Source organism: Anolis carolinensis, chromosome 3 (assembly GCF_035594765.1).
Source record: "Anolis carolinensis isolate JA03-04 chromosome 3, rAnoCar3.1.pri, whole genome shotgun sequence".
Lineage (NCBI taxonomy): Eukaryota > Metazoa > Chordata > Lepidosauria > Squamata > Dactyloidae > Anolis > Anolis carolinensis.
The window spans coordinates 110,148,158-110,173,743 of record NC_085843.1 but is presented as its reverse complement, the minus strand read 5'-3'; the positions used below and the strand labels follow the sequence as shown (position 1 = coordinate 110,173,743).

General features: G+C 38.4%; 1 protein-coding gene across 1 annotated transcript in view; it reads right to left on the bottom strand.

Annotated features, from left to right (window-relative positions):
* The window catches only part of oca2 (OCA2 melanosomal transmembrane protein), a 279,317-nt gene that overhangs the window by 102,786 nt on the left and 150,945 nt on the right, over positions 1-25,586 (bottom strand). Inside the window, exons 16-18 of the mRNA XM_008107105.3 lie at positions 15,640-15,787; positions 14,188-14,245; positions 10,987-11,095 (exon numbers count right to left, since the gene is read on the bottom strand). Of these exons, the coding sequence (XP_008105312.1) occupies positions 10,987-11,095; positions 14,188-14,245; positions 15,640-15,787 (315 nt within the window). The remainder of the gene's footprint in view (positions 1-10,986; positions 11,096-14,187; positions 14,246-15,639; positions 15,788-25,586) is intronic.

Sequence of the window (25,586 nt, the reverse complement as noted above, 5' to 3'; positions counted from 1 at the left end):
AGACCCACAAGTGTTTTTTATGGATCACCTGCTCTTTCCTTGTACTTTCCCACCCCACCCCAGCTAGTCCCTTTCCCCCTTCTCTGCATCATCAGCATTCTTCCAAAACAAAGTTCTTGCTTTCTCCAGCTTGTAAGAAAGGAGCGTGGAAAAGATGTAAGGATAGAATAAATGTTAATGAAGTTATAAAAATGGTCTTGCATGACCATTGGCCAGACATGGGACCTCATCAAAAAGGCCAGGCAAAGTTTCCCACTTTGCCTGGCATTGCAGTTAAAAGAGAGGGGCAAATCTGTCACCCTGCATCAGATGTGGGAAGCATGGTCATTCTGCAGAGGATTCAGTTGGAGCCAGCACAAACCTCTCATGTTGTGGAGGAAGCCTCCAACAATAATTCCAACCCAGTTGCAACAGGGCCTCTACCAGAAGTCACATGACATCATGTGATGGCTGGCATGGAGTATCACGTGTGGGCTGCTAAATTTACCCCGTCTGATGAGGCCCCGTATGGTGAGATCTTGAGTCTGAGGGACACTCTAGCTAGTGACAAGAGTTCAATTAATCTGCCCAAGTTTTATTTCAAAAGATACTGGTGCTGTCCAGCATGGCATAGTAGTTTGTGCACTGGACTATGGCTCTGGAGAAGAAGATTTAAATCCTTGTTCAGTCATGAAAACCCAGTGGGAGACCTGGGGGCAAGTCACACACTTTTAGCCCCAGAAAACCTCGTGATAGTGTCATCTTAGAGTTAATATAAGGTGGAAATGACTTGAGGGCACCCAACAACAATCAATATAGTTCAGAAATTTGGGGAAAGATACCAGCGGCTACTAATTCACAGAGTCATCAGGGTTGGTTAATAATAATGCTTCCTTGCGATACCCGTGAAGAAGCTTCTGACACTGAACTTTCCTATAATGAAAGTCTTCTGTGGATACCTCTCTCAGGTCCCTTCTACACTGTCATATAATCCAGATTATTAAAGCAGATAATCCACATTATCTGCTTTGAACTGGATTATATGAGTCTACATTGCCATATAATTCAGTTCAAAACAGATAATCTGGATTTTATATGACAGTGTAGAAGAGACCTCAGATATCCTACTCCACATGAAAGGGTTCTGTACTGCCACGATCTACTAGTCACTGTTTACAAACTCAGAACTAATTTGTAATATACAAACCTGATGAAATCTCAGGATTTTGAAAGCGAAATTATTCAAGGTGTCCCTTACTAACATAGAAACAAAGTAAAACATTCTTTAAATTGCCCTTCTACCTCATACCAGAAACATTATCTGCTATTTGGGAGGCACTGTAGTTTTACACATAAATGCTTCTTCCCAAGGTGATGCCTATAGTGATAGATCGATAATCAAAAGAATGATTGTGCCAGCCTCTGTTTCCCTCTCAAAATGTTTGGCAAGAGGTTTCAAATAAATTATTTAAAGCTGTGAAAGTTAGTCTAGGAGGGATCTTCATCAAATATTCTGTAAAAGCTTGTAGTGATTCTGCCTCTTTGACATGGGTTAAGGAAGGTTAGGGCTTTTTGCCAAAGAGAATAATCCCCAAGGCTTATTCGTTATTCATGTTCTGTTTCCACATACAGCATTATGCAAAAAGTGTGATATACTTTTTAAACTTTTAAAGGCTGTAAGATTTCTTTCGATACTGTCCAAGGGTTTAATAGCCATCAGTTCAAACAGAAGTTGAATGTATACATTTTGACTGTAAAATAACTTTACACAGGATACTGGATTTTCAATTGTTATATGAATTATTAACCTTTAATATTCCTTCCCACATCATCTTTCTTGCTAATATATCCCCATGGAACTTGGGAACCAGTGTCATTAGTAGATATCTGTGCTCTACATTTAAGAAATATTCATAAAGTATAGAGCACAGTCTAATGATATTTTATTTCACTATACATTTGTGTGATGTTTGTACTTTGTCTCCTAATATCCAATAAAAAGTACAGGGTCTAAATATTCCGAAGGTACAAGTTCACCTCTTATCTTGGAAGGCAAGCAAGGCCAGCTCTGGTTAGCTATTGGGTGGGAGACCACCAACAAATACCAACTGCAGTAGGCTATATTTTAGAGAAAGAAATGTTTAAACCACTTCTGAATCTTCCTTTCCTAAGAAAACCCTATGAAAACCACAGTGTCATCATAAATGGACAAGTGGCTTGAAGGCACATATGCATACACACTAGAAGTCGTTTTCATCACAAGAAGTCTGCTCCAAGAAGGATTGATGTTGGGACTTGCTCACAATATAATCATGAAAGCATCACTGTAAACTAAAATTACTTCTCCAGTTTTTTTTTAAAAAGCATCCTAGACCATTATGTTATACAGCTATGAACTTAATGCATTTCTAAAACTCACATTGGTACACATGAGGCAACACATGAGGTTTCCAGAAATAATAAAATTAAAGTAGGGGACACCTACACATCACACAAAAATAGCACTTTTATTTACAAGTAAAGTTAACAGTAGCCTTGTTAACCATAACCATCAACACCACCTTGCTGTGCTTTCCCTTTGAAAGCTATTTCCTAATATATTTTCATATGCATCGTTTTCCCAGTGTGACACAACACTTTGATGAAACTCAACTCTAGCCTTAAGAGTATCTCACGCAATCAGCCCATTAATGGTTTTACCAGCTACAGTGATCCACCTCCTTTATCATTTAAATGCAAGATGTTGATAAAGATGGGGGGGGGGGGGTTTCTTATTTGCATATACCTCACAACCTCAGAGGATGCCTGCCATAGATGTGGACAAAACGTCAGGAGAGAATATTCTGGAACTGTGGCGCAGGCTGATAAAGCAGTCAGCTGCAACAAATCACTCTGACCAAGAGGTCATGAGTTCGAGGCCAGCTCGGAGCTGCGTTTGTCTCTGTCTTTGTTCTATGTTAAGGCATTGAATGTTTACCTTATATGTGTGATGTGATCCTCCCTGAGTCCCCTTTGGGGTGAGAAGGGCGGAATATAAATACTGTAAATAAATAAATAAATAAATACAGCCCGGAAAATACACAACAACTCTGTGATTCCAGCCATGAAAGCCTTTGACAACACATTGGACAAGCAATAGTCAGTTCCCACAATGCTTTTAATCATGTTTTAATAGAACCACAAGGATGCCATTAAAAATAAGAGGTTGCCCAGATCTTTCTCTCAGACCAACATTTCTACATGTTCTCTGGAACACAAGGCTCTACTAAAATAGTTAACAGAAGTTAGATTGGCTATTGATAGTATTTGGCATTCTCTGAATGTGATTGATACCTTAACATGTTTTTCATTTCCTTCCTCCACTCCCTTTACCAACCCACTATAAATAAAAAAGTCTTCTTGTTTTAAAAAGGATTTTCTCACCAAATCTCTCCGTGTCGCTGCATGCTTTCTAATCCATCATCTATGTTTTTGGAACAGTCGCTTTTTGTTGTTGTTGTTAAGTTTTGTGTCCGCGAGTTTTGGACAAAAAATTCAAGCCATTCTGGGTTTTAATGTTCCCCACATGGCCATAGCTTCCATTCTTATATTCTTGTTGTGTTGTTGTTATTTTTGATGTTGTGTAACATGGTAGGCAATTGAGAAGGAAATGGGGTCCCTCTCCATTCCCTCTAAAGAGACACACCATCACTCCTGATGCTACAGAAAGTGACATCATACCACTTGTTGCAAATGGCCAGTTCTTAAGGTTTTCTTTACAGGGTTTGGGGTTGTCGATGTTAGTGGGAAGAGGAAGGGCTCCTCAAACACCATATTTTTCTATCCAGGGAAATTTATCTTAAAAATTTAGCCAACTTTTCCCCCCCAAAAAATGTAGATCTGGTATCTCCAGGGAGGGGGCACAAAACAAAGCTTAACGGAGCCTCACTCTTGATTTTCCTATATAATTTTCTAGTTTTTGTGAATCTGTTGTGACTCAACCACAGCAAAGCCAGACTGAGGATGAAGAAGGGGATTCTGGGTTTCAGATAGAAGAGCCAGATGAATCAGACGATGGGATGCAGGATGAATTTCAGGATGATGGCATGGGAATGAAAATACAGGCTGATTCAGAGGCTCGAGAAATGCAGTTTGAGTAGAAGGAAATGTTGACCCCACAAGCCATAGATAACAGCCAGAATGACATTCCCATGGGAAATAATGAGCAAGAGATGTTCAGGTGCGAGATAACGAGGACCTTGAAGGGGCGCCAGCATTATCTAGGGTGGACTGGTTGTTTTGGAAGGGAGTTCAGCCTCGTAGGAGTGTGAGATTGGCGGGAAAGAGAGAGGCCTCCACAGGAAAGAGGAATGCATTTCTGGGGTGCTTTTAAAAGTGTGTGTCTGCAGATAGATTTTTGTCAAAGCAAATCCTCGCTTCATCTGTGTGGATGTTCTTGCTTCATGCTTAAGAAAAGATTATTGTTCCTGGATCTTTGAAACCTTTGGGCCTTGGTTCTTTGGGATTTATCGGTTACTGTTTTGGCTTATGGACTTGTGAATTATTATGGCTCATGGACTAATGGATTTTTATTGACTTTTTATTGCCTGCTTTGATTTAGATCTGCTTTTGCTCAATAAAACTACAAAAGACTTTCTCCTGTGTCTGACTGGGTGTCTATAGCAAGGTGAACTATTCTGAGGTGCGACAGAATCTTTATTACTTTTTACCATCTCAACATTAATCCAATAAATATTTAATTGAGGAGGACGAAGGAGAAGTGGCATAAATTTTTCAGTACTAAGCACTGGAGTAAATAGGAGTAAATACCACCAAATTAAGGAGTTCCATGCAGTCATGCAGGCCACATGACCTAGGAGGCATCTATGGACAACGCTGGCTCTTCGGCTTAGAAATGGAAATGAGCACTAACGCAAACAGTCAGATTCGACTAGACTTAATGTCAAGGGGAAACCTTTGCATCTACCAGTAAATAAAGAAGCACTCAAATCTTAGTAAATAGGCATAGGGTTGAGTAGCAAGCATACTCCCAAGGAGATAGCTAAGGATGGAATAGCAGAGGAACCCCAAAATGTAGGGAAAAGACCTAGAAGGTAAGAACCAGACCATGGGATCTCAACAGCATCAATTCCCAAAAACAGTGAATGGGTTTTGTAGTCAAGTTGATCTGCCCTGATTCTGATCACAATTCAACCAAGTATTCTTTGGTTTTGAGTTTTAAAATGAGATGTTTCATGACATCAGTCTCTACCATTTGGGAAATTCAATTCAGACCTGTGGCCATTTCTGCTCTTTAGGTTTGTGAAGAATCAATGTTGGGGTTTGGAGCTGGGAAGATATATTCAGAGAAGGTTAGAAATTTGAAAGAAGATCTGAATCTGTAGATCTAATAGATCAGATATACCTGTTCCTGGGCTTGGGAAATTTGGGGTTGTAAGAGTTGATGATAAAAAGAGAAGCTGTTCCAAGCTGTGGTCAGGGTGCAGCAGGTAAACTCAGGCCATTTCTGACATACTACCTCATCACATTTACCTTAGAAAGCATCTAGTCCCTTCCACCCCAGCAGTTCTGCATAGAGGGCAACATATTCAGGTGGGACACGTCACCTGGCTAATATGATGATGTGTTAATGTGCTAGTGGGGGAAGGTAAGCCAAAATTTAGTTGTTTCTCAGGCATCCTGAATAAAATGAAAAGTCCTGCAGCAAACTATCTTCATCCTACTTGCAGCAAGTAGAGCACATCTGCCCCAAATCACAGAGGGAATCCATGGGGCTTAAATCGTTTTTGTAAAATGTATATTCCACTTTCAAGTTGTTTGAATCAGGTAAACACATACAAACAACACCATATAATTTTAATTCTAGCTAATAAAATATATATTCAGAACTAATTTGAAGCAGGGCAAGTGTGGCTACTTATGTTACTACATCCTATTTGGAAACTTCAGAAGTAATTTGTAGTTGAGCATGCGAGACACCCGAGAGTAATGTAAAGACTTTATCATGGCTAGAGAATGTACCAGGCAAAGGTCACACATGGTTACTCAGCTACCAGTCTGTTATGTTTATTCATTTAACCATGGAAATGACTGCCAAAGCTAGCATTCTTGCATGACCGCTTAAGTGTCTGGGAGCAAGAAATAAAAAGGAATTACACGTCCAAATCTTGCCAATTTCCTAGGTGTTATTCATTTATTTATTAAGACACAATAACCCCTATGATTTCCATAATGCATTCAATGTCATTTGTTTCAGCAAAAGGGAATGCTGCCACAGGGGCCCTGTGACTGCTCTTGGCAATTAAAGTGTTTAATTTCTCTAGTGGATTTCTTTAGCAATTCATGCAAATTATGCACACAAGTCAATAAATATGCCAATTGGTTTCTAAAGAAATAACAATAAAAACAGGGATGTCCTAATCAGCACAATTCAACATACTTCTGATAGAACACTTTGCCAATAGCACAGTTTGCTAAAGAAATGAAATGTCTGAGTAAATAAAATAAATACCTTCTCCATGTAGCCCTCTATTTCGGCCTAGAATTGTTTAGCTCCTTGTTTTTAACATGTGATGTATGTATTGATTGTATGACTGCTTTTCATGTTTGATTTTACAATGTGTAATTTGTCACTGTTTTTATTATTGCTGTGAGCCGCCCCGAGTCCCTTTGGGGAGATGGGGCGGGATATAAGAATAAATTTTTTATTATTATTATTATTATTATTATTATTATTATTATTATTATTATTATATTATAAAGACAATTCACATATTTAACACATGGAACTGAAAAGCAAACCAGTGGTACAACCTATGTGTCTGGCTGGTATAACACCACATTTCTGCAAGCTATGTACGTAGATGGCATAACCACCATATTTCAGGCTGGGCTGTGGCGCAGGCTGGATAGCAAGCCAGCTGCAACAAATCACTCTGACCAAGAGGTCACGAGTTCGAGGCCATCCCGTGCCTGCGTCTTGTCTCTGTCTTTGTTCTATGTTATGGCATTGAATGCTTGCCTTTATGTGTGCAATGTGATCCGCCCTGAGTCCCCTTCGGGGTGAGAAGGGTGGAATATAAATGCTGTAAATAAATAAATAAATAAATTTCTGACCATCTAGATCTGTGATTCTCAAACTGTGGTCTTCCAAGTCTTTCGGACTTTAATTCCCATAATTTCTGGCTCTTGGCCAAAGTGGCCGAAGCTGCTGTGAGTTGGTCTAAAACACCTGGAAGACCACAATTTGGGAATCACTGCTTAGAATAAGATTTTCCTACTCCCAAAACAGTTTCCATTATGTCAAAAGAAGGAAGTATTTTGCTGATCCTGCCATCATTCCATTGCTCTAAAGTGATTGCATAATTCTGAGTCTATAATTCGGGGTTGATGAAAGTCACAAGGTTCCAAAGGCACCTACCCCCAACTTTTTTCCATAGGTCCCCCTCTCACTAGACCTTTTAAAGCTAAAAGAAGGGCCTTTTCTCAAACTGCAGACATAATCCCTTCCATGCTTCCTTGAGAATAAGATCCATTGAACTCAATGGGAGCTACAACTGAGGGAACAAGCACAACATCCCCCTGTTCTAGTCCCTTGTCAAACCTCCAGCATGATCCAATGTCTTTAAAATGCACTTCAGCTTCTACTATAAATGGGGGCACCATTTATAAGAAAGGCTTGGATATAAATGATATAATTTTTTAAAAGACAGCAACATAGTTATTCCACTCACAGTTTATATAAATTAAGTGGTGCAGTTAGGTAAATTTAGGTTCTTGATGTGATGGTTTTACAACTCAGCCATCAATCTCTTTTGAAAAGGCAATGTAATTTAGTTCAAAGTAAGTACACTTACTTTTAATGGTATTTTATGGGGGACATCCTGCATAGACAAGAATGTATGTTCCTTCACTTGTTTATTAGCTTGGCTGCCTTGACACAAAGCAGGGGTCTAGTGGCATGTTTATTCTGCTAAGTAGGGCTCTGGAACTCTGTCCCAAAAGCCTGCCCCAAATCCATCAACATATAAACTGATTTAATGTATGGCTTTCATGTGTCAAAACTGCATATTCCACAAGAACAGATCAAAATGAGACTTTTCTCCTGTACTTCTTTCACATAGGAATCAGCACTGTCCATCTCAAAGATCTGGTGAATGCACTATGGGTTTTGTAGTTTATTTTATTTCATTTTATTTAGAGGATTTATACCCTGCTCTTCAGTCACAAAGGCTCTCAGAGTCGTTTACAAATCATTAAGTTGCCCTCAGGTTTACAATCTAAATGAGATGTGACAGAGAAGGAAAAGGGAGTGGCACTAAGGAAAGAGAAACTTTCAGTAGACATTGCTGCTTCATTTCTCCTTCCAAAGTGAGAATGGTGGCAGTTCAGATGGAGGGAGAGTCTTTCATATGCTTTATTTAAAATCAGCAGAGGTGAAAAGATGTGTCCTGTAGGCTACAAGCAAACCCTAATTCCCACTTATGAAGCTTCCAACCTCCCTCCAAAAATATTCCATCTCCAAAACACAACCAAGTACCGCAAAGAATCCACATTCCAAAACCCCCTCTCTGATCATATACAGGCAGTCCCTAAGTTACAAACATCTGACTTACAAACAACTCATTGTTGAGAACGGAATTAAGACAACAGAAAGTGAGAGAAATCTATCCTAGGAAAGGAAATTCACTTCTAAAAGAGTTATCACGGTGGAAAGGTGTCTCCACTAAAGGTTTATCACCAATCCTTGTTTCCACAACAAGCTATTTTGTTTTCAAAATCCACAGACAGCAAAAGAAACACCACAGGGCTGTTAACCCTCTCTATGCCATCCAAAACTAGAGAGAGGGAGGGAGGGAGGGAGGGAGGGAGGGAGGGAGGGAGGGAGGGAGGGAGAGAGAGACTGGAGTTATACTTAAAATATACCTGTTCTGACTTATATACAAATTCAACTTAAGAACAAACTTACAGGACCTATTGTGTTTGTAACTTGGGACTGCTTGTATTGGACAGAATAGTGACTAGAAATGTCAATTCCAACCAGAAGATGTATCAAGCCACAGGGCGAGGCAGGTAAGAAATACAATTGTTGTTATTTTGAGGCCTAGACAGACATGTGTGCTGGGGGGGGGGGGGGGGAGTTGAGGCAATTGACCCCACTTCTTAAGGAGTTGTCCAACATTTAAAGAACTGAAAGCTGATAGTACATTTCAGCACCTTGGATAGCTCTGGAATGAAAAAAAAATAGATTCACAGCTCTCCTGACATAGGCATTTCTGGCTGCCTGTGGAGAAACATATAGCCCTCCAGATGTTGTTGGACTGCAGATCTAAACATTTTTCACTGCTAGAGTTGCTGTGATTTGCAATCCAAAGCATCTGGAGTTTTATACGATGCCTAATCTTATCCTAATGCTTGAATAAGGCACTAGATTGAGGTACCAGATGCCCTCCAAAAGCAAAATAAATCAAGGACCTGACATAGTCCCTTTAAACTAGGAATAGATCTTGTTTATCTGTCAAAGGTTAAGTATGATGACAGTTACAACCCAACTACATTTAGAGGGCAGCATGTTCCCTATGACTGTTTTAAGCTCTCTTCCAACTCTGTTATGAAGCAAAATTGAATGATCTATCAGAGGCAAATTCCATGGCTAGTTTCTCCCAGGACTTGAGATTCTGCCCTGTCTTAAAAAAACAGCTGAAAACTTGCTTTCTTTCTGTGATGGAGCAGCCTTTCCTCAACAGTCATTGGATGGTATGAGAGACTCCTAGGCACATATTCACACTTCTCTCATTTTGTATGAATGAGTCGACACATGTGGAGTACCAAGGCAATAGCTGGCCTGTTTCTATCTACAAGACGAGGAAACATGAAGCTTCTATGTGTGATTTTTAGCCTATGATTTCTGATTCACACAAAGAAGGAAATAATTTGATATCTAACATAGATGTGTGAATTAGCCTATGATTGTGAGACATCAGAATATAGGCTTTGACAACAAGATTGCATAGTTAAAGCCTGCATTGTAATTAATACTATACAGTTTTGCTCTCATTTTAAAATAGTCATCTTTCATCAAAATGTTTATTCTATAGGAATTGTGTTCTAATATCAACAAACTATTGCCTGAGCATACACACAACACTGAAATAAGGATCTATTCAAGTCATGTATAACCCAGGACAGTACTGCAGACTACAGCAGTAGAGCTTAGCAATATAGTGTATCACTAAACTGGTTGAGTTTTGTTTGGTATCTGTTAGGTCTACAATCTACTCACAATAAAATACCCGTGAGAGACCTCTGTGGAAGGAGAATACACTTTCAGAACTCATTTATAAACATATTCCCCCTCACTCATTTTATTTATTTATTTATTTATTTATTTATTTATTTATTTATTTATTTAGATACAGTCAGCCTTTCATATCCATAGATTCAGCCTCCAGATTCAACCAATCATGGTCAAAAAATTTACCAAAAATCCAAAAAGTAAACCTTGATTTTGCCATTTTAAAAAAGCAACACCATTTTACTGTGCCACTGTATGCAGTGAACTTGGGCACCCATAGATATTGGTATTCAGAAGGGGTCCTAGAACCAGACCCTAGCAGTTCCCAAGGACCCACTGTAATACATAGGTAGAGGCTAAGAAAAAGAAGTTTCATTTCCTTCCTCCCTCCCTCCATTTTTAAGTAGCAATAGTAGTTTTAGTGGTACAAGAGGGTATATTTCTCTTGTTTCTTCAATAGACATCTGGTGAGATCTTAGCAGCAATAACAGAGGTCTTTGGATGGGGGATATTGGCATTCTTTATAATGTTACAGTTATGAGTGGCTTATCATTCTTCATCTCCAGAAAATAAAAGTTTGCATATCTTTTTGCAAGTGCATGATAAAGGAAAAGAAACCACTGAGAAAGAATGCATGCAAAAAGCTGCATGAAGCCCATTCAAATGCAGCATTTCTATTCTTCCAACAAAGCCAGAAGATAGAGGGAGCTTACCGAGATCTAGGTGAATTCCTGGAACAAATGAATTGAGAAAGAACATGAGGATAACAAATCCTAAAACAGTCAGGCATTTGATAAGAAGTATCTTGTCTGTTATTCGATGCTGTTGAAAGGAGAGAAGAGAAAAACTTTGTTAAAGGATAAATGCTCTTCAGATTTTTGCTTTCAAACACACATATTATTCAAAGACATGAAGAATAATGTAATGCTATATGAAGGATCCATTACAACGGTAGAGAGAACATCTGAGATGTGAATACAATATTTCAAATTGAGGGCAAAATGTTTTTGTTTCCTGTGCATTATCTCGTATCTCACTGTTTATAGCCTAAAGGTGACAAAGTCTTTACTGTGGATACACAAATAAAAGCAGACTGCATGTTTCTTTATTAATAGGTTGGGAAGCAAACCTGTTTGTTCAATTTATACAAATTATATGTGGAGCAGTAAGGCAATTTTTCTATAGTTAATTTCTACTATAGTCTTACATTTGGATACCTCTACAGTAGGAATGAGCTATAGAAAAATTGCTTTACTGCTCCACATATAATTTCTATTACAGATTTTTATTTAGGTACCTAGGAGCCCCCGAGGCAGAATGGGTTAAACCCTTATGCCGGCAGGACTGCTGACTCAAAGGTTGGGTGGCTGACCTTAAGTTTGCCAATTTGAATCCACGGAGAGCGTGGATATGCTCCCTCTATCAGCTCCAGCTCCATGCGGGGACATGAGAGAAGCCTCCCACAAGGATGGTAAAACATCAAACATCTGGACGTCCCCTGGGCAACATCCTTGCAGATGGCCAATTCTCACACCAGAAGCGACTTGCAGTTTCTCAAGTCACTCCTGACACACACAAAAATTGGTAACTGAGACTTACTTTAGTAAGCTACCTAAATACCTCAAAGGTACCTGATCCCATCTGATCTCAAAAGCTAAGCAGTGTCTGATCTGGTTAGTATTTGGAAATGAGACCAGGAGCTGTAGGCTATATTAGAGGAAGGCAATTGCAAACCATCTCTGTGTATTCTCTGAGAACATCCGGATGACTTGAAGACACATACTTTATTGACCCACTCTCAAAATCCCATATACACCTTTCTATGTAGCAGAAAATGTGAAATTCATAAATATATCACATCACATAAGATCACATGATATGTGTAATGGACTATTTTGCCTATGAGAAGTGACAACAGTCAATCACAGTTATCCAGTGCTTATACTCACAACAAATTACACCTCTCAGACACATTCTGTATTCAACTTTCACACGTTTCGTACTCTTAAATTATTGAAGTACAGGATGTTCATCATGTGTGACGCAGCTGAGGAATATATCTTTTTTTTAAAATCACGAGCCTCTGCCTTTGGCTCCATTTTCTATCTTGATCAGTACAATCTTTCATTTCTGTCTCAGAGCACTGGACAAATGCCAATGAGATGGGAAAAGTTAGCACTCTTCATCATGCTTAGAAAAGGTACTTCTTTGAAGCATAGCTTCCAGAATCTTCCAGCCAGGATAGACAGTGTTATTGTCCAAGAAAATACATTTTCCAAGATCTGTTCAATGCCCATGTTTTCCAGTTGACTAGCCACAAGAATTCTCCTTGGTAAATGCTAGGATTCTAGCTTTGCTTATGTTATCTTCACATGCAAGAATGAATACATTCTCTCCCTGCTGGGCAACTTTAGTGTAAAAAAAGCCCCACATGCAAAAAGAAAAAACCCAATCTCATGTCAGCTCACTTTTTAATGTCATGTTTCAAAGGAGAGAAATTTGAACCTTTTCATGCTGCAACTGAGAAAACTTCTACCTCTGCTAAATCCTCATGATTTTGCCCTTATTTTTAAATACTAGTAACCATCACACACACAGAGTAAGAAGTTCCAAACTAATCCGTTTTAATGGAAATGTTATGGATCTTACAGATCTAAAAATTATAAATTATAGAAAATAATTCACCAGGGCCTGAATCCTATTGTTTGTCCTGTTTAGAGCAGAGCCATTGACTCAATTACATTTACAGTACCTACAAGTTGACAAACCATCCCACACTTGGCTGAATAAACCTAACATAGTTAGAAGTATCAACAAAATTCCAGCCATGCAGTTTCATATTCTTGGGCAATATGTACCAATTTGCCAGTTCCATCAAGCACTACTTTATTCTGTGAAGATGAATAAACAGCCACTGTGGATTCTCCATTGAACAATGTGGAAATTAAGAGGCACACTAGCAGATAGATACACAAGGGATGGCAAAATGTCAGCAATTCAGGAGTGTGATTTATGCTATGAAAATATGATATAGATGTTTGGCCTTTGTTATTCTGTAAGGAACAATTAAGATCCATGGTGGTCTAGTATTTCTTTCATCCATTATGATACTTCTTTCAAACAGTGAAAGAAGCAAGGAAGAGGAAAAGCATGGTTTTACTCAGTGTTAAAGAACTCAGCTGTACGGGATATTCCACAAAAATAATTAATTATAAAATACTAGCTGTGCCCAGCCACGCGGTGCTGTGGCGAAGTATGAGGCCCCTTCTACACAGCTGTATAAAAGGCACACTGAAGTGGATTATATGGCAGTGTGGAGTCAAGATAACCCAGTTTAAAGCAGATAATATAAGATTCTAAATGGGTTATATAGCTGTGTGGAAGGGCCTTGAGTCTACACTGCCATATAATCCAGTTCAAATCAGATAATCTGTATTTTATAGGCAGTGTGGAAGAGACCTAAGTGAGGCCTAACTCTGCCTGTCCTCTGGGCTGAGTGGGTTGCTAGGAGACCAAGTGGGCGGAGCTTAGCCTTCTAACTGGCAGCAATTGGATAAAAACAATTATTCCTCTCCCTCTAATTAGGACTTTATTTTTCTTTTCTTTTTGTTGTATGAACGTAGAGGCATGGATGAGGGGTTGTGCTGCCAAGTTTAGTGTTTCTGGGATGTGTAGTTTTGTTGTTTTGTCCTAGGCCAAAATGTCATTACCCTTTTATATATATAGATAGAGGGGAGAATTTGTCATAAATAGGAAAACAGTTGCCAGAGAGTCTGGCAGAGTCTCTTTCTCTGGAGGTTTTTAAACAAAGACTGGATTGCCATCTATCAGGAGTGCTTTGATTGTGTATTGCTTCATGATGGAGGGTAGTTCTTGTAATCCCTTCTGACTCTATGATTCTATAATTCATTTACCTTTTTTTGAAGCTCCTGGATATTTGTTTCCCAGTTTTTATCTTCTTGGGAAATTTGTCTGAAAGAAAAATCCACATATAGCAATTCACACCAAAAGAAAACAGGCTGGTTTTTCAAAACTGTCACAGAACAGCAATATGGCCATCCATTTGCCACAAATTCCTAGAGCAGCAATTCTGTGCTCAGTTGTGCTTAGTGAAAGCATGCCAAAAGGAATCTTGAGTTACTTCAATGGAAACAGATGTGTTTTATAGGGCTTACCCTAGGGTTATTTTATCTTGCCTGTGAAAGGAGGAATTTAGCTCTCCAGAATATCCCACGTTTTGGAAAGTTTATCTTATATACTGATCATGTGTGTTAGAAATATGAACTATGAACTGTGATGATGTTAATCATGCATCTCCCAATCAAATTTTGTGTAGTTTTCTATGGTGATCCAGTATTATCTACATAACTATATACCTGACATAGCCATCAAGATTCCTAATTCCCATGCCTTTACAAAAAAAAAATCACAAAGCATCAGTCAAGATTTTGTACATTTTTGTGGTATACCACACTATTAATTTCTACCACCACATACAGTGGCATTTTAGTGTGCAAAACTAAACACCGATGCATCTCATAGTAGCTAAATATTTCCTAACATATTTGTGTGTGTGATATGAAAAGAGTGGGTCCATAAGCCTATTTCCCTGGATAAATCTTTTTGCTTCAGTAAGTTGGGCGGGGGGGGGGGGGGGGGAGGCATGAGACTGAATGGAAAGCACTCCAGTGGCAAATCAATAGGTTTCTTGTGATGTGTTGTTTTGTTTTGTTTTTTCAGAAAAAAGCTTCTGTACAAGTAAAACTCAGGTTTGTAGCACAAAAGCCAAATTGTTTCAGGGCAGAGGATTCAAGTCCCCATTAGAATTATCAACTGGGGAATTCTGGAGCATCAGCAAACCACAAAACCCATGATTCCATAGGATTCTTCCAAGGGGTCAGATAAAACTCTGTAGCAATGTAGTGTGAGAGGGCTCCTGTCATTCAACTCACATCATGACAGTAGGAAGAAAGATTGGCTATTAAGTATGCACTCAAAAGCAACTACAACATACCTATCTAACCTATGTAACTTTAATATAAATGAGTTTTTTTCAAATATATTTCCCTGATTACCGCATTAAATTTGCATGTATTCATCTTTTTAATAAGGTTTTATGGGAATATGACAATTGTATAGCAGACCTCTACTTCCTATCTTCCTCTGTTCAACTGTCTCTCCTCTGTTCCAGAAGCAAAGGACATATGTGGAGTGATGTAGTTGGAAGAATCCTTTTTTCTAGTGGAGCCCCACAACCAGATAAAACTTGATTCCAAACAGTTTGAAAAACGCAATCACCCAAGAGCTGACTGGGTCTCTGTTTTTTTGTTTTTTTTGCTTTAATGGGGAGCTCTCATAGGTCCTACCTATGGAATGTTTTGAGTTTTTTCTTCAGCAGGAGATCCAGAGTAAGAACTTTTTGCATTAAGAGGCACTTTACAGCGGTCTCTTCTCTGCTGGCAGGGTTAATTCGCTGGGCTGTCAGTCTCCAGACATGGATTTCATGTTTCAGTTCTAAGAAGAAATAGAACAATTTAGCTTATTTAGCCAAGAATGAAGACGTAGCACATGAGACTACGTTCCCTAACCACAACAAAAACAAACACACCTTTAATCAAAAAGTTAGGCTAGCACTAAAGGTATGGTTTAATATGGTCCATCACCTAACTAGTGGTCTGGCTGCACAAACTGCTGAAATGTGTATGAAGAGCCTTGAAGCTTTGTTAAGAGCAAAAGAAAGAGGATCATTACAGGCAAGACTTAGGCAGCACGGAAGATGGAACACACCTCAGGTTATCTACTATTGGATTATTGCCTGCTAGAGATCAAACAAAAATGTCATCAAAAGGAAATACATAGATTCTGCTCTCTCAGGTGCTTCTGTCATTTTTTTTATACAATTTCCAGACTTCATATGACAGATCAAGCATATAGAAAGACACCGGTATAATATAGAAAACCTCTGAAACTGGAAGAGGTACAGTGCGGTTATGTCTTGTCCTACGGATTTGAGCATTTAAGCAGTCATGTGCCATGACATGCATTATACTCACATATATAGTTAATTCTTAATCTCAGATGGGTTAAATATTCATGGAATCCTTATTCTCCACTATGTCAATTTGTATAATTACTTAACTTAGAAAGTGCTAAGAGTCTGAAATCTTATTCAACATTTAAATCCGCCCTCCTTTTTCCTCTCTTGGCACCTGATCATTCTGATATATAAAAGATTAATGGACAGTTTACTTTAAAGTGGATTTCTTCTTGGTTAAGCATCAAATATAATCCCATTGTCAATATAATATGATGATATTGAGATATTTGACTTGAATTGTGATTTTGTAGACATCACTTCAGCTATATCACTTAGAATCTATAAACCTTTATAATACAGAAAGAGAATGTTTTGCTTCATATTTATTAGTATTATAATTTTATGAACTTAAATAGTATTATAGGCTCAAATAGAATAAAGTTTATCAAGAGATTTAGTAATATAGAATGTCCATGTTTTTCAAGCTGCCTTCTTTTAAGGAGTCCTAAATGTACCAACCTGACCAGCATGAAACAGAATAACAGCTATGAAGTCCAAATCAGTACAGTGCTGAATCTGCCCCAAGGTGCTGATCTTGGTGTCCAAAATAAGTAGAGCACCTCAAATGACTCTTTTAACATTTAGAATAAATCCCAGAAAAAAAATTGACTTGGGAGCCATCAAACACCACTGAAGAAATCCTAAGTAGTGCACAAATCCTAAGTAATGCCAAGATGCTGTTTCCCCCATGTTCCATGGAACTCTAACAAAACACACTACAGTATGTACATTACAACCATGTAGTTTCCAGACTACAGGGCCAATGACTGTTATACAACTGTCCATAGTGCTGAAACTACTTTGCTCTTGCTAATGCCATTAATTTTGGCAGAACTTTCCAGTAAATAAGGAGACAAACGCTTGTTTTCTTCTGAAATATTTTTAGTTCAAAAAGTTGTATTGATCTATTTTTACTTGAGCCCTCTTTATTTTTCTACTTCCCACAACATTTAGGAGATAGAAGTTGGCCCTTGCATTTGTGCCTGCATATTGGACAGTCTATTGTGTAGGTGTGGAGCCCCTGGTGATGCAACAGATTAAACTGCTGAGCTGCTGAACTTGCTGACCAAAAGGTTGGTGGTTCGAAACCTGGGAGCAGGGTGATCAATAGATACCTCTCAGGCAGGAAGGTAACAGAGTTTCATGTAGTCATGCTGGCCACATGACCTTGGAGGTGTCTACAGACAATGCAGCTTAGAAATGGAGATGAGCACCAACCCCCAAAGTCAGACACAACTAGACTCAGGGGAAAACCTTTACCTTTACCTATTGTACATCATGGGATCCTTCCTATCTCAGCAGCATATTGCATCCAGGCTAAAGGTGGGAAGCACACATAAAGAATTGAGCCCTGAGACCTAGAGTAGCGATATGCAACTACCCAAGGCATGGGGCAATTTCCATCCCCAAACATGTCTAATGAGCACACTGACACATCTAGATGCATCTAAAGTAAAATCATATCACTCTTGGTCTCCATTTTAACTGGTTTTTGGATCAAATGGGGTGATTTGGAAGTGTGGGGTTGTAGGGATTTTTAATATGCAAGACAAAGGCAAGGGTCACCTTTCACCTCCTAAAAGTCATGGAATAGCCAAACCACAGCATTTCTAGATATTTTTGGCATTTGGTTGAAAGCTTACCTGAAAATTGGCAGGGGGATGTTGATGTTTGGGATTTAGAAAAAGGAGTTTCAGGATAATGCCCAGAAAAATGAGTTTTAAGGGCTGCATGTAGCCTATGGGTCTCACGTTCCCCACCTGTATTCCAGATCTTTCCCTCTAGCTTTTGGGCCCAGCTATGTTTAAGTAGAAAAATTGTGTTTAAGTAGAAAAAATGAGCTTTCCCATCTGCAAAGAGCTGCAGCATACATTAATCAATAATAAGTGCCTATTTTGCAGCAATAGCATCAAACAAACTGGAAAATGTGTGATCTGATCCCAGATCAGAACACTATACACACGCACACAAATGTGTGCATATATCCACCCACCTGAACATATACTTTAAAAAATAATTTGTAAAAGACAATTTCCTTTGAAAAGGAATTTGTTGCTTTTGTCACTCCAAGACTTTTAACTGCTTAAAGTTCAAAGTTTGATCAGATCTGCAGCCACATCAACTTAAATTCAATTGTTTCTGTAAGATGGTGTTCACTATAATAATTGTTTAGTTAAATTCCATGTACATAGGTGAAAATTTAGAAATGTCATTATTGTGATTGCAGCTCAAATTTCAAGCAATTTTAACAACCTCAGTTCAATACTGCATGGCAGTACAGTTGGGTCTTCATATTTGCGGGTCTTGCTATTGTAGATTTCATTATTTATGGATTAGTATGCTCTTGCTAGGAGTCCCTGGTGGCACTGTGGTTAAACCGCTGAGCTGCTGAACTTGCTAACTGATAGGTTGGTGATTCAAATCTGGGGAGCAGGGTGAGCTCCCGCTATTAGCCCCAGCTTCTGCCAACCCAGCGGTTCAAAAATATGCAAATGTGAGTAGATCAATAGGTACCACTCCAGCGGGAGGTAACCGCACTCCATGCCGGCCACATGACCTTGGAGGCATCGACGGACAATGCCAGCTCTTCAGCTTACAAATGGAGATGAGCACCAATCCGCAGAGTCAGACCCGACTAGACTTAAAGTCAGGGGAAAAACTTTACCTTTGTTTATGCTCTCACTAAGTATCTCTATGTCTTCCAGCATGACTCTATGGTCAATTTCTATTATAAAGTTGTGCTGGAGTTTCTAGAGATTCCTAGAAAGAACACTCTAGGTCCTCCAGCACAACTTTATGGTGGAAGCATTTGTAGGCATTTAGATCCTCCATCACGATTCTATGATCATCTTCCAACAGTAGTACTGTGCTAAAGGACCTAATATGGCCCTTCCACACAGCCATATTACCCAGAATATCAAGGCAGATAATCCACAATATCTACTTTGAACTGGGTTACCTGAGTCCACACTGTCATATAATCCAGTTCAATGTGGATTTTATACAGCTGTGTGGAAGGGGCCCTAGAGATTCATAGAAAGATATTTTCTCAGGTTACAAAAAAATGTGTATTTTTTCCATTTTTGTGGGAGTCTTGCACCCCTAACTCCAATGTTTGTAGATGGCTGAATACTGTCCAAAATAGTGCACTGGCACTAGATAATAATGTTTCTTTGATTCTAAGACTCACTTTTTTCCTAGATAAATATCTCTAAAATTGGGGCATGTCTTAGAATTACAAGTGTATCTTATGTATTTATGTTGGTGTTGGCTGCACTGAAATCAGGGTTTGTCTTACCATTTATGGCATCTTACAATTGAAGAAATATGGCCATAATTATTGCTGCTATTATTTATTATTCCTATGGTACTTTGCATATCTCATAATAGCCGTGTGAAACAGAAATGGTAATTTGCTCAAAATCCTCATGGCTGATTGTGGATAGGAACCTAGATTTCTATTTATTTATTTATTTCGTATCAGGAGCGACTTGAGAAACTCCACGTCGCTTCTGGAGTGAGAGAATTGGCCATCTGCAAGGACGTTGCCCAGGGGATGCTCGGATGTTTTTGATGTTTTACCATCCTTGTGGGAGGCTTTTCTCATGTCCCCGCATGGAGCTGGAGCTGATAGAGGGAGCTCATCCGCGCTCTCCCCGGGTGGGATTCGAACCTGGCAGCTTGAAGATCAGCAGCCCAACCTTCAAGTCACAAGGCTTTAACCCACTACTCCACCGGGGGCTCCAGTTTCCAATGACTAAATCTTACATTGTCCTATATTCATTGTTTCAGGAATGAGAAAATAGTGGACCTTGACAAAAACCATAATTGTAAGACTCCACATATATCCATCCACCCACATATGTGGAATGCTTTCATACCTCATATGTTTCTGTTCTTTTAAAAGTCCCAAACAGTTTCAATAATACAGTAACCTTTGTCTATTTGGCTTCAGGGGTTGCTTTCCTGTGGCTCATCTGATTCTTACTGCCAAGAACCTCTGATCTTAAATGGGAAGTTTGCCATAACTACAGACAAAGGCCTCCTGCCTTACCATCTATTTCCCTCCCAATCACTTATTTATACAATAGCAATTTAATGTCCTTTTATATCACTGGCAGAACAAGTTCAAAATCACAAATTGCTGCTTTTCACTCAACTAAAACCCTGACAATGTAATTTATAGCTAAGAAAATTACATCAACTTTGAAGCCTATCAAAATAATTCCTTTTTATTTTCTACCAAGACATTGTAACTCAAAATGCCAGGCTTCTAGGTCACAACATTTCCAAAATCAAGTTAGCAACATTTTTCATTAAAGTATAAGCTTACGCTTTGGCAACTATCTGCAGAAAAAAAGAAATCTCTCTGCAATTCATTATATGCTTTTTCAGGAGTGGATATATATTTCTCACTCCAGTGAAAAAAAAATGACCACTGGGGTCAAGAAAGAAATGATTGATGCAACCAGACATTTAAACATGATATACTTAATAGCCTGTTAAGGAGTGTGGAAATGCTTTCAAAAAGGAACATTCAAAAATTATTCCAGCAATAACCCAAGGAATGAATATTTCACATACATTTGCAAGTAATGATGTTTCTTCAGGACAAAAACTACATTTCTGAGATCAATAAGAGTTTGCAAAAAGAACCTCTGGTATAATTTTTAGTATGTGATGACAAAAATTGGAAACCACAAGGAGGTACAGCACTTTTTGAATGAAATAATAATGTATGCTTGTGACTGGGTGTACTATTGTTCAGCATACCTCTATTTTTCACATATGCAGCAAAATGCTTAATGAAGAACCTATACACTTCCTTGATGTGACTAGTTTCCATGGATCTGTGATGAAATGTGGAATTTTCCCTTTTCCAATTTCACACCAGAAATGCTGGGATCAATGCACATGTTAGAGAGGCTGAGCATTTTGCTTCGGTTTGCTTCCAACTAGTATTTGTTCACATCTAGGAAACTGGAGTGTGGGGAAAACAAGTGAAATTGATTTGTTCATTCCTAGTTGTGTACATTCAAGTCATTTCAAATTTATGGTAACCCAAACATGTACTTATAACCATTGTTTTCCTCTTACTTGTTGATCATGTAGCTGCCGTGTTATGATCTCAGTAGAAATTACTATGATTTCCAGGTGCTAGTAGGGAGCTCCATGGCCAGCGAGGAGCAGCAAAGGCAACACACTGGCAAGGGGATGGTCCTGCAAGGAAATGGGATAGACCAGGGGTCCCCAAACTAAGGCCCGGGGGCCAGATGCGGCCCTCCAAGGTCATTTACCTGGCCCCCACATTCAGTTTTAGACTTAGCCTCGCCCAAAGTCTGAAATGACTTGAAGGCACACAACAACAACAACAACAATCCTACTTAACTTGACTATTTCATTGGCCAGAAGCAGGCCCACACTTCCCATTGAAATCCTGATAGGTCTATGTTAGTTAAAATTGTTTTTATTTTTAAATATTGTATTGTTCTTTCATTTACTAATATTGTGCTATGGTAATAATATAATATATTGTGTATACATATAATATTGATAATATAATGTAATACAATATAATACTAATAATAATACAATATAATAATATTAATTATACAGTATGTATTAAATGTAATATTACTAATAATATTACAGTATAGTGGTATAGTACAATATAGTAATATATAATGCTAATATTGTGATATGCTAATAATATATATTATATGTACATACAACTTGTAAGGCGCTCTGACTCCCCTTTGAGGTGAGAAAGGGTGGGGTATAAATGTAGTAAATAAAAAAATTGTTGTTTTGGGGGATTTTTTGCACTACAAATAAGACATGTGCAGTGTGCATAGGAATTTGTTCGTATTTTTTTTCAAATGATAATTTGGCCCCTCAAGAGTCTGAGGGACCATGAACCGGCCCTCCACTTAAAAAGTTTGAGGACCCCTGGGATAGACTATCTGGACAAGGTATGTGCTGATTCTGGGGCAGTTCAGAGGTATAAATGTCCTGAATTAATCTACCCCATGTAAACAATGAGCTATTTTCTCTTTGGGTAGCAAGCTGCTTTCCTTTAAAGCCATTCCAAGGAATGATACAGAAAATTGTTTCTGCTCATGACAGGACTGACCTAATGATCACTGCTCTACTTAGTCCTGTGTTATTCAAATGACACATTCCTGAGATGGTCCCAGGAAAATTACTTCTGGCTCTTGTTATCTGAAAATCTTTAATCAAACATACAAGGAATTCCCTACAGTTGGGGGGGGAGCATTCAAAAATTATATTTTTTCAAAAATAAACACTTGCTTCTTAATATCATGTTCAAATAATATAAATCTAAATAAAGGAAAAGTATTGTTTGGGTGCAATATAGCTTATATATTTATTTATTACAGTCGATGACCAGCAACAGAATATAGCTTATAAAGACACATAAATAAACATCAAAAAGCAAGGCATTCAAGTCAACTAATCCCAGAAATTGTTCATTCAAAAAAGGAGAAAGAAATATTTTCTTATGTCATATATGACTTAATATGGTGCTTTTAATGTACAGTCTGAGTACTTTGAGCAAAATTTTCAAAAAAGGTAGGATAAAAATATAATGACTACTATATAAAGAAATGTTTGCTGTCATCTCTATTGGGCATGACACCTTCAAGAGACAAGCCCATAAAGAAGAACAAAAATGAATGCTTTTATTCTGACAAAAAGCCAGAAAGACCAACTGGTGTCTAGCAGAGCTTTGCAAAGCCTAGGTCCATCCTGGCGTTCGTGAGATTGTACCACCAAATGTTTCATTAAGTTCCTAGTGCTCGATACAAAAATCACCCAGAGTTGCTCTATGTAAGTTTTTTTTAAAATAAATACTGATAAATTTGAAGACATCTGGCATGTACGAGTGCTTCCCAGATTCAAAAGCCCTTAACAGTGGCCAATAGTGCCAGAAAGGTCAGTTGTGACCTCAGCTGGCCTTCACATTTGCAGGTAGCATGATTATCATTGAAGCTACTTCTTTTAGTCTGTGGTTTTTCATATGTCCTCATCTGTCTTATTATTTTCATCTATGACAGAATTAGGATAAAGTCTGAAAAATCTCAAATGCTGCTGTGCTGTCCTTTTACTAAAGACAGGTTGTCTTTCAAAAGATGACTGTGTTCCCCTCATGGAGTTTGAAAACATCACAGGGGAAAAAAGATGTGCAGAAGAAACCAAATCATTATCTGTTCACCAAGGCAGATAAGAATTGTAGGAAGTTAAAAGGCACTGTGAACTAAGCTAGCATCAGCTTCTCGGATTTATAAACTATTGCAAATCTACAGACTCTAGCTGAATAAATAAGAATGTTCAGTCAGGAAATCAGAACATTTATCTAATGCTCATTAATTTTAACAGCATTCCCATAAGCTATGAAGAGCAAATAGGGCTCAAATGTCTTTTCTCTGAAACCAGTACAAACATACAACATACTCCTTTCTCTCCCGAGCATCACTGACATATCATAGAAACTTGGTGGGTTGAATTGTTTCTTTTATTTAATTCTCAGAGTTTAGACTCTTTATTTTTCTAAACATTAAGTCAGACCTGATATCTTCGATTTGGATAGGATATTGGAAATAGCCTGCACAATTTAGGTAGTGGACTACAGGATGCAACTGTAGCACCCCTAGAAGATAAGACTCTCTGCTTCCATTCCTCTAGTCATGAAGAGCTTAGATGAATTCATAAAAGTTTAGCCAAGATCTGTGTTTTTTCTGTTCATTTTAACCCTCCCCTCCAGAACAACAGAGAATGAGGCTCTTTCACACTACAAGGTTAAAGCATTATGATTCCATCTTGAGGGTCATGGCTAAAACCTAAGGAATTTTGGGATTGGTAGTTAGGTGACACATTAGAAATCAATATACACCTCCCTAACTTCAGATCTCAGGATTTCATGGGATATTACCTTGACAATAAAAGTGAAATCACAGCACTATAATTGTGTACCATAAAAGGGCCCAAGGTCTGACCCAAGGCCATGTCTACACTTACCATTTAATGCCGTTTGAACCTAGCTTCAAACCGTCACAGCCAGATAACGAATGCCCACAAAAGCATGTGAAAGACAGCCCTTTACACGCATCAGTGTTCTGTGTTTATGTAATCACCTTCCAGGCCTCAAACTGGTCTCAGGATTTCCTACGTAATTATCTGCACAGCAAACCAACTCTCTTCAATCCTGGTTTGAAATTGACTTAAGTGGCCAGTTTAGATGTGCCCCAACTTTTGCATGATAGTCTTTGAGACATTTACAAACATTTCCCCACTCTTCCCAATGCTTTCCCCCATTTCCCTCCTGCCTGTCTGATAAAGTCCAGAGTGAGGTAGCCACCTCACTCTGGTACAGGTTGAGAATCCCTTAATCAAAATTCTGAAATCCAAAATAATTCAAAATCCAAAATTGTACACATCAGTAGCTAAAATAGTAATACTTTTGCTGATGTTTCAGTGTACACAAACTTTGTTTCAAGCACATTATTTTAAAATATTGTGTATAAAATTACCTTCAGGTTATGTATGAAAGGTGTATATGAAACATTAATTTTGTGTTTAGACCTAGGTCTCATCCCCAAGATACCTTATTGAGTATATGCAAGTCTTCCAAAATTCAAAACAATACAAACACAATAACACTTCTGGTCCCAAGCACTTTGGATAAGGAATATTCAACCTGTAGCAAGTTCTCAATTGTCAGAAAAAACAATTATTGTTGGTCATCTAAATTGTTGCCATTCATTTTTATTCCCAAGTAAAGAGCAGATGAGATTTTCTACTTCATGTGCCAAAATAACTTTGGGTACCTTGATCCAATTTTAACATTTTGCTCTATCTCAGGCATTAAAATATCTTGAATCAGTTATGCTTATTTACTTCTGCCAACAGATTAGCTTCAGCCCAGACTCTCAGGGCTTCTCATTATTGTGTCCATTGCCCCTTCATTGCATGGGAGATGCCAGCAGGGCCTGCGTGACTGTAATTCTTGAAAGGGTATGCCTCGCCGGGTAATTCCCAGCTCTCTTGTCCTTTTATCCATCTTCCTCCTGAACTAGAAATCCAAGTGTATCCTGTGTATAATCACTCTTCCTGCCTCAATCTATACTAGAGAAAGGGCTTATCCAATAGCTCAGTATGACATATTCTCTCACATAACATATAGTGTGATTAAAA